Genomic DNA, 8,461 nt, shown 5'->3' with positions numbered 1-8,461 from the left:
AAAAACTTGCCATTCCGAAATAACGTTTTCATAACTTAAGGGAAATGTTAGTAAAACGTTCTGACAACTCATTCTTGTTAGCTGGGCACTCGCCGATGCCGAGTCTGAGCCGAGGGCCAGCCGAGCTCGGGCGGATTACTACATGCTGTCTGGGACTGGTCACACTCGTAATTTTTTCCTTCAACATTAAGAGAACATCAGTCAATTAAAAATAACATCATAAAGACGTTACAAGAACGTTGTTATGGGAACGTTTTCCTTCAACATTATGAGTGTGGCGAGGGGGGCGTGGTTTGGCCGAGTCTGTAACGGGAGAGAGACGAGGGAGCAGAGCGAGGCGTAAGTGGGTCAAGTGCAAATAACGAACACCTGTGTTTGATTTTCAGTAATTGGCTTGGAGAGACCGGATATAAGCCGGAGCACGGCAGAGAGAGAGAGAGAGACGAGCTGGGACCTCGTGTTGGTGCTGGGGAGTGACAACGACCAGAAGTCTGAGTTATTTGGATATTATTGTGCAACGGGCACACTGTTGGCGCTTGATGCGCAGGATTGTTTATTTATTTATTTTGAGAAATAAAAATGAGTGTCCCAGCCACAAGCCGACCCCTGTCTTCTTCCTTCCTGAGCATAACTGTGTCGAACCTCATCACACTGGTGCCGAAACGCGGGAAGGAGGAAGATCGTCGCCGCCATGCAGTCCCCGTCAGGCACACCATTTGCAGACATCATCCAGTCACTCGCCGGTCTTCACCAAGAACAACACCAACACATGCTGGCAATCAAGGAGGAGCAGGACAAACGATACGAGGCGCTCCTCCAAGCCCAGCATGAAGACCGCGAGATGTTCCGGAGCTGGGTAGACCAGGAGGTCCGGGCCATCCCCTCGTCCAAGGACAGTACATCTCCTCTGCCGCTCAACAAAATGGGGCCTCAGGACGATCCGGAGGCCTTCCTGGATCTCTTCGAGAAGTCGGCAGAGGCTCGAGGATGGCCCCCCGGGGAGTGGCCCATGCGACTGATCCCTCTGCTGTCAGGAGAAGCGCAGGTAGCCGCCCACCAACTGCCAGTCCAAAAGGTTCAGGACCCTGACCCTGGAAGAGCACAGCAGCTCCGGGACTCCTGCCGCAAATGGTTGATGGCCGACAGTAGCGACGTCGAGGATGTGATCGATCGTGTGGTGCTGGAGCAGTTCGTGGCCAAGCTGCCAAGAAAGACGGCGCAGTGGGTCCAGTGCCACCGCCCGACGTCACTGAACCAGGCCATCCAGCTGGCGGAGGACCAAATGGTGGCATGTCCAGGGGTCGGCGATCCCCTACCATCGGCAACTCTCTCTCTCTTCCCCTCCCCTCTCCCTCTCCAAACCTGTACCTCTTCCTAGGTCCCGTGAAGGGCTTCCTCCGAAGCCAGCACCCAGGTGGAGGACGGGTTATGCGGCCAATCTAGCAGCGGCACCCCGGGCTCCTCCCAGGGGAGGGAGTTCGCCCACGGGACCCTTCCCACAACCGCTGCCCTCTCCGCTCTCTCCCCGCCAATCGCTTGACCCACTTCCTGCCGCCAGAGCGGCGGTAAAGTCTGGGCCGGCCTGTTGGCGCTGCGGGGACCCAGGACATTTCATTGATAGATGTCCATTGATGGAGGTGGGGACATTGATCCGGGTCCCCGACGCGCCACAGGCTGCCCTCGATCAAGCTGGCCTATACCAAATACCAGTGAGTATCAAGGGGGGTACATATCAGGCTTTGGTGGATTCAGGATGTAACCAATCCTCCATCCATCAAAGTCTGATTCATCCGAGGGCATTGGATAACAGCCGCATGGTTAAGGTTCGGTGTGTACACGGGGAAGTGGTGAATTATCCTATTTTGCCTGTGGATATTCAATTCAGGGGAGAAAAGCATAGAATAGAGGTGGCAGTTAATCCGCACCTCCGGCATCCAATAATTTTGGGTACTAATTGGCCCTTATTTAATAAATTATTGGGGTATTTATGTTCGGATGCCTCTTGGGGGAAAAGAGAGAAGGCTCGAGTAGCGGTTGCGCAGTTGGGAGAGGCTGAACTGGAACCTCCGGAGCCTGTTTCAGGGGAGCAGAGTGCTCTGGAACGGAACATCCTTCCGGAGCGCGATGATTTTCCTCTGGAACAGTCCCGGGATGAAACGCTGAAAAACGCCTTTGATCAGGTTCGTTCTATCGACGGGCAGCCTCTTCACCCTGATCTACTGCTCTCCTATACTTATTTTTCAATTTTAAAAGATAAGTTGTATCGGGTGACCCAAGACGCCCAGACAAAGCAAGATACAACCCAGTTACTGATCCCGAGAAGCCGTCGGGAAATGCTTTTCCAGGCGGCTCATTGTAATCCAATGGCCGGGCATTTAGGGCAAACGGCTACACTAAACCGTCTCATGGCCCGCTTCTTTTGGCCGGGCATCCACGAGAATGTGCGCAGGTGGTGCGCGTCTTGTCGTGAATGTCAGTTGGTGAATCCACCGGCCACCCCAAAAGCACCATTGTGCCCCTTACCGTTAATGCAGGTCCCCTTCGAACGAATTGGTATGGACCTCATCGGGCCATTAGAGCGGTCAGCGTGAGGTCATCGCTTTGCATTAGTTCTGGTGGACTATGCAACGCGATATCCTGAAGCAGTGCCTCTCCGCACTATTTCCGCTAAAAGTGTTGCGAGTGCACTGTTTCAATTAATCTCCCGGGTGGGGATTCCGAAGGAAATCCTCACCGATCAAGGCATGGCGTTTATGTCACGCACTATTCGCGAGCTTTACGAGTTATTGGGCATTAAATCGATTCGAACAAGCGTCTATCACCCACAAACAGACGGGCTGCTCGAACGATTTAATCGCATGTTAAAATCCATGATTCGTAAGTTCGTACATGAGGACGCCAAAAATTGGGATAAGTGGCTAGAACCCCTCTTGTTCACTGTACGGGAGGTCCCGCAAGCCTCCACGGGGTTTTCCCCCTTCGAGCTTCTTTATGGGCGTCAGCCCCGCGGGGTCCTCGACGTCCTTAAAGAAACTTGGGAGGACGGACCTTCTAATAGTAAAAATGATATTCAATATGTCATGGACTTGAGAACAAAACTCCACACGTTGGGGCGGCTGTCAATGTAGAATTTGTTACAGGCTCAAGACAAACAAAGTCGGTTGTACAACAGGGGGGCTAGGCTACGTCAATTCACGCCGGGAGAGAAAGTGCTTGTATTACTCCCTACGTCTAGTTCAAAATTACTCGCGAAGTGGCAAGGACCCTTCGAGGTCACACGACGAGTTGGGGATCTCAACTATGAGGTAGCTCGAACGGATAGGGGCGGAGCACATCAAATATATCACCTCAACCTGCTTAAAAAAATGGTCTGAGGCTGAATCAGTGATGCTGCCGACGGTAGTGAGTGGGGAGGAGGATCTCGGTCCGGAGGTGAGTTCAAAGTCCCAATCTCTCGCTCTGGCCCCTGGAGGAGACCACCTCTCGCCCTCGCAGCTCACTGATATAAAGTCAATACAGGCAGATTTTGCTGATGTGTTCTCGCCCCTGCCTGGCCGAAAGAATCTCATTCAGCACCATGTTGAGACTGAGCCGGGCGTGGTGGTTCACAGCCGGCCGTATAGGTTACCAGAACATAAGAAAAAAGTGTTCAAGGAGAATTAGAAGAGTCCAACAGTGACTGGGCGAGCCCGATAGTGTTAGTTCCTAAAACAGACAGCTCAGTACGGTTCTGTGTGGATTACAGAAAGGTGAATGCTGTGTCGAAGTTCGACGCATATCCAATGCCCAGGGTGGACGAATTGCTTGATCGACTAGGCACTGCTCGCTTTTATTTGACACTGGACTTAACTAAGGGTTATTGGCAGATCCCCATGTCTCCCATGACCAAAGAAAAAACAGCTTTCACAACGCCGTTCGGATTACACCAGTTTGTTACGCTTCCATTCGGATTATTCGGGGCTCCCGCAACTTTTCAGCGTCTGATGGACAAAATTCTCCGGCCGCATGCTGCATATGCCGCCGCCTACCTGGATGATATCATCATCTACAGTGGTGATTGGCAGCGACATATGCAGCATTTGCGAGCGGTCCTGAAGACGCTGAGGAGGGCGGGGCTCACGGCAAATCCGAAGAAGTGTGCAATTGGGGGGGTGGAAGTAAGATATCTGGGTTTCCACTTGGGTCATGGACAGGTGCGTCCCCAAATTGACAAGACGTCAGCGGTTGCGACTTGTCCAAGACCCAAGACCAAAAAGGAGGTTAGACAGTTCCTGGGGCTGGCAGGTTATTATAGAAGGTTTGTGCCTAATTTTTCGGACACTGCCAGCTCGCTGACTGATCTAACTAAAAAGGAAGCACCAGATAGGGTCCAGTGGACGGAGCAGTGTCAGCAGGCTTTCACCCAGATAAAGGCTGCTCTGTGTGGCGGACCGCTCCTAAATGCTCCTGATTTTTCTCTCTCCCTTTATTTTTTACAGACAGACGCGTCGGACACAGGGGTTGGGCACGGTCCTGTCCCAGGAGGTGGAGGGAGAGAAGAACGGCCGGTGCTGTACATCAGTCGTAAGCTCTCTAAGAGAGAGACGATGTACAGCACCATAGAGAAGGAGTGTCTGGCCATCAGATGGGCTGTTCTTACCCTCCAGTATTACCTCCTGGGGCGGGAGTTCACCCTCCGTTCGGACCACGCTCCCCTGCAGTGGCTCCACCGCATGAAAGATACCAACGCGCGGATCACCCGTTGGTATCTCGCTTTACAACCTTTTACATTTCAGGTGATCCACAGGCCGGGTGTACAGATGACTGTGGCTGACTTCCTCTCCAGGAGGAGGGGGGGGGGGCGCTGCAGGCAGGCCGGATGGCTCCCCGGCCTGAGTTGGGCGGTGGGGGTATGTGGCGAGGGGGGCGTGGTTTGGCCGAGTCTGTAACGGGAAAGAGACGAGGAAGCAGAGCGAGGCGTAAGTGGGTCAAGTGCAAATAACGAACACCTGTGTTTGATTTCAGTAATTGGCGTGGAGAGACCGGATATAAACCGGAGCACGGCAGAGAGAGAGAGAGAGACGAGCTGGGACCTCGTGTTGGTGCTGGGGAGTGACAACGACCAGAAGTCTGAGTTATTTGGATATTATTGTGCAACGGGCACACTGTTCACACTTGATGCGCAGGATTGTTTATTTATTTATTTTGAGAAATAAAAACGAGCGTCCCAGCCACAAGCCGACCCCTGTCTTCTTCCTTCCTGAGCATAACTGTGTCGAACCTCATCACAATGAGAACATCAGCCAATTAAAAATAACATCATAAAGACGTTACAAGAACGTTGTTATGGGAACGAATTCACTCAACATTATGAGAAGATCAGTCAATTAAAAATAACATCATAAAGACGTTACAAGAACGTTGTTATGGGAACGTTTTCACTCAACATTATTAGAACATCAGTCAATTAAAAATAACATCATAAAGACGTTACAAGAATGTTGTTATGGGAACGTTTTCCTTCAACATTATGAGAAGATCAGTCAATTAAAAATAACATCATAAAGATGTTACAAGAACGTTGTTATGGGAACGAATTCACTCAACATTATGAGAAGATCAGTCAATTAAAAATAACATCATAAAGACGTTACAAGAACGTTGTTATGAGAACGTTTTCCTTCAACATTATGAGAACATCAGTCAATTAAAAATAACATCATAAAGACGTTACAAGAACGTTGTTATGAGAACGTTTTCCTTCAACATTATGAGAACATCAGTCGATTAAAAATAACATCATAAAGACGTTACAAGAACGTTGTTATGAGAACGTTTTCCTTCAACATTAGGAGAACATCAGTCGATTAAAAATAACATCATAAAGACGTTACAAGAACGTTGTTATGGGAACGTTTTCGCTCAACGTTACGACAATGTATTTTAACTATGAAAACATTATAAGACTGTTCCAGAAACATTATGTCAGGAACGTTTTTTTCTACGATTTACATAACTTTTACATAATGTTAGTGAAAGTTATGGGAACTTCTCATAGTCAAACAGCCTGTTGGGAACTATAAATACTATTAAAGTGTGAGAAGAATTAACTTGCGCTAATCTACGGATGAACACAACTGCTGCACATGTGCCTCTGTGTCCTTGCTCGGTGGAGTCGCACAGGTAGAGTCGATGGTCTTCACACGAGGGCTGCCGCGGTGAAAACTACCACTTATATATTTGCCTGATTACCTGTGATTGAAGTCAGCTGGCCACGCCTCACTATTTAGCAGACCAAAACTGGCCAGTCCCGCGATAGTCTTGCAAGTTTGTTAAGAGTAAGTAAAGTAAGCTTGATAAAATTTTTGTGGGTTCCTGCTCATGTGGGAGTGGAGGCTAATGAAGTGGTTGATAAGCTTGCTAAGCAAGCTCTTAAAAATACAGAAATAGATATTCAAGTGACTCGGAGCAAAAATGAAGTTAAAGGGAAAATAAAAGAATTCATGAATAACAAATGGCAAGAGGAATGGAACTGTGATAACAAGGGCAGGTTTATGTATAATATTCAACAGAAAGTAAATGGAAATGGAAGAAATGTTTTTAAGAACAGGAAAGAAGATACAATAATTTCACGCATCCGAATAGGGCATACTAGATTAAATCATTCATTGTTTAAAATAGGAAAACATGAATCAGGTAAATGTATTTTTTGTAATCAGCCCGAAACTATAGAACATGTATTAATGGAATGTAAAAAATATGGAAAAGAAAGGTTAAAACTCATTAATGAAGTTAAAAACATGGGTGTTGAATCATTCAATATGATAAGTCTTTTGAACGAAAACGCAGAACAAAGAAGTATATATGGTGCTATTATAAAATACATTAAAGAAATAGGAATAATTAATAGAATCTAATATATAAAGGTTTTTTTGTTTGTTTGTTTGTTTGTTTTTGTCATCTGCCTATCAGTGCTTCACACTCCAGTCCAGTCGGTGGCGGTAAATGCACCAAAAGTTGGTTTGCCATCCGCCATAAAAAAGTTAGTAGAAGAAGTCCCGCGATAGGCAAACGCAAAACCAAACGCCACTTCAGCACGTATTTACCAGGATAAGACACACAGTAATTAAAGCAAAGTTTCCCTAAGCAACGATGATCACGCAGTGAGAAAACGAGGCAAAACACTTACAAACAGATGTCCTTATCTGTTGCTCGACTGTTTCTTCTGTCAATCAAATCAAAGTAGGCGGGGTTTATTGTTGACAGAAGTAGAGCGCGAAGCCTCAGTTAAGCATTACAGAGAGCGAAGTAAGGTGAAGCTGCAAATCATTTAATATTAATATTAAGTCCTAGTCGGACAGTAATTGTTTCTCAGGGGTACGTAAGTGATTTTCACCATTTACAGGGGGTAGTGATTTGATTGCCGTCCGAATCCAGGATGCCGGTGTTTTTCTCTCACCACCCCAGTAAAAATCCCCAGCCGAATTAGCTACTGTTTTTTGACAAACACCGAGGTCGTGTGGTAATTTAATTGCCATCCGAATCCACATCTTTGAGTTTACAAGAAGAAATCGATTCAAAATTCAGTGCTTAAACCCTTTTTGAGCACTCCCGAACACCGTTAGGTACGTTAACTGTTGTACTTCGTAATAATTTGCATACTTATTTATTTCTTACTTATTTCTGAAATGCTGGAAAATATTTAAAAGAACAATACTTCATAACTGCTCACAGTGACTGGGAGCAGAAAGAGAAGAAAAGAACGCAAAGGGTCAAAATGGGTCTTTATTATGGCAGCAGCGGGTATGCAATACAGTTTTAAAATGTGTGTTATAAACAGATATATAGGCTACATAACTATACCACGTATAATTATATACAACTATAGCGCATCTTTTTAAACAGGAGATTTAAATAAATAATAAATAGGATTATATAAAATATGCTTGGAATAATAAGAATACATTTTACATAATAATAAGTATTTTTAAATGCATTTTACACAATAATAAGAATACATTTTGTAAATAAAATTAATTTTATTTACAGACAATTATGTGACTGGTCACGTGAGCAGCGCGTTCCCAGGTTCGTAGGATCACAGAACTCACTCCTCTGTGAATAGATCACCATCCGAATCCATGAGCTGTTGTTGTTGTTGTTTTTTTCTCAAATATGGCAGTTTTGAGAGGGGGAGAGAGAGAGAGAGAAGCAGAGAGATGTGTAAATTGTGTGTGTCTCTCTACAAACAATGAGTTCACACACCTAAAAACATATACTTTATCCCCTTCTAGCCAAATTAATATAGCGTACCCATCCCATCCCAGATAGCAAAATCTGTCTGGCCCACCTCTGGGCCGTATCCTTGCTCTGGTTCTGGCCCAGTTCTGGCTGGGTCCCCGGCCCAAAACTGGCCCATTCACTGAAAGCATACATAAACAGTTTCCTCTGGCCCAGAAGCGGCCCACACCCTGTAAAAAGA

General features: G+C 46.5%; 1 protein-coding gene across 1 annotated transcript; it reads left to right on the top strand.

Annotated features, from left to right (window-relative positions):
* The first annotated feature begins 835 nt into the window (after window positions 1–835).
* Window positions 836–5,217, top strand: LOC122142356 (zinc finger and SCAN domain-containing protein 1-like). Its single transcript, XM_042752722.1, has 2 exons — window positions 836–1,709; window positions 5,005–5,217. Exon 1 carries the CDS (start codon window positions 842–844, stop codon window positions 1,376–1,378), a length of 537 nt encoding a protein of 178 aa, XP_042608656.1. The 5' UTR covers window positions 836–841; the 3' UTR covers window positions 1,379–1,709; window positions 5,005–5,217.
* Window positions 5,218–8,461: the final 3,244 nt, after the last annotated feature.

This window comes from Cyprinus carpio, chromosome B25 (assembly GCF_018340385.1).
Source record: "Cyprinus carpio isolate SPL01 chromosome B25, ASM1834038v1, whole genome shotgun sequence".
NCBI classification, from domain to species: Eukaryota; Metazoa; Chordata; class Actinopteri; order Cypriniformes; family Cyprinidae; genus Cyprinus; species Cyprinus carpio.
Note: the sequence above shows the minus strand (reverse complement) of the source record. Positions and strands in the feature narration are given on the sequence as shown.

Coding starts and splice junctions, on each gene's coding strand:
- LOC122142356 (XM_042752722.1), top strand. CDS start 842: ATGTTCCGGAGCTGGGTAGACCAGGAGGTCCGGGCCATCCCCTCGTCC.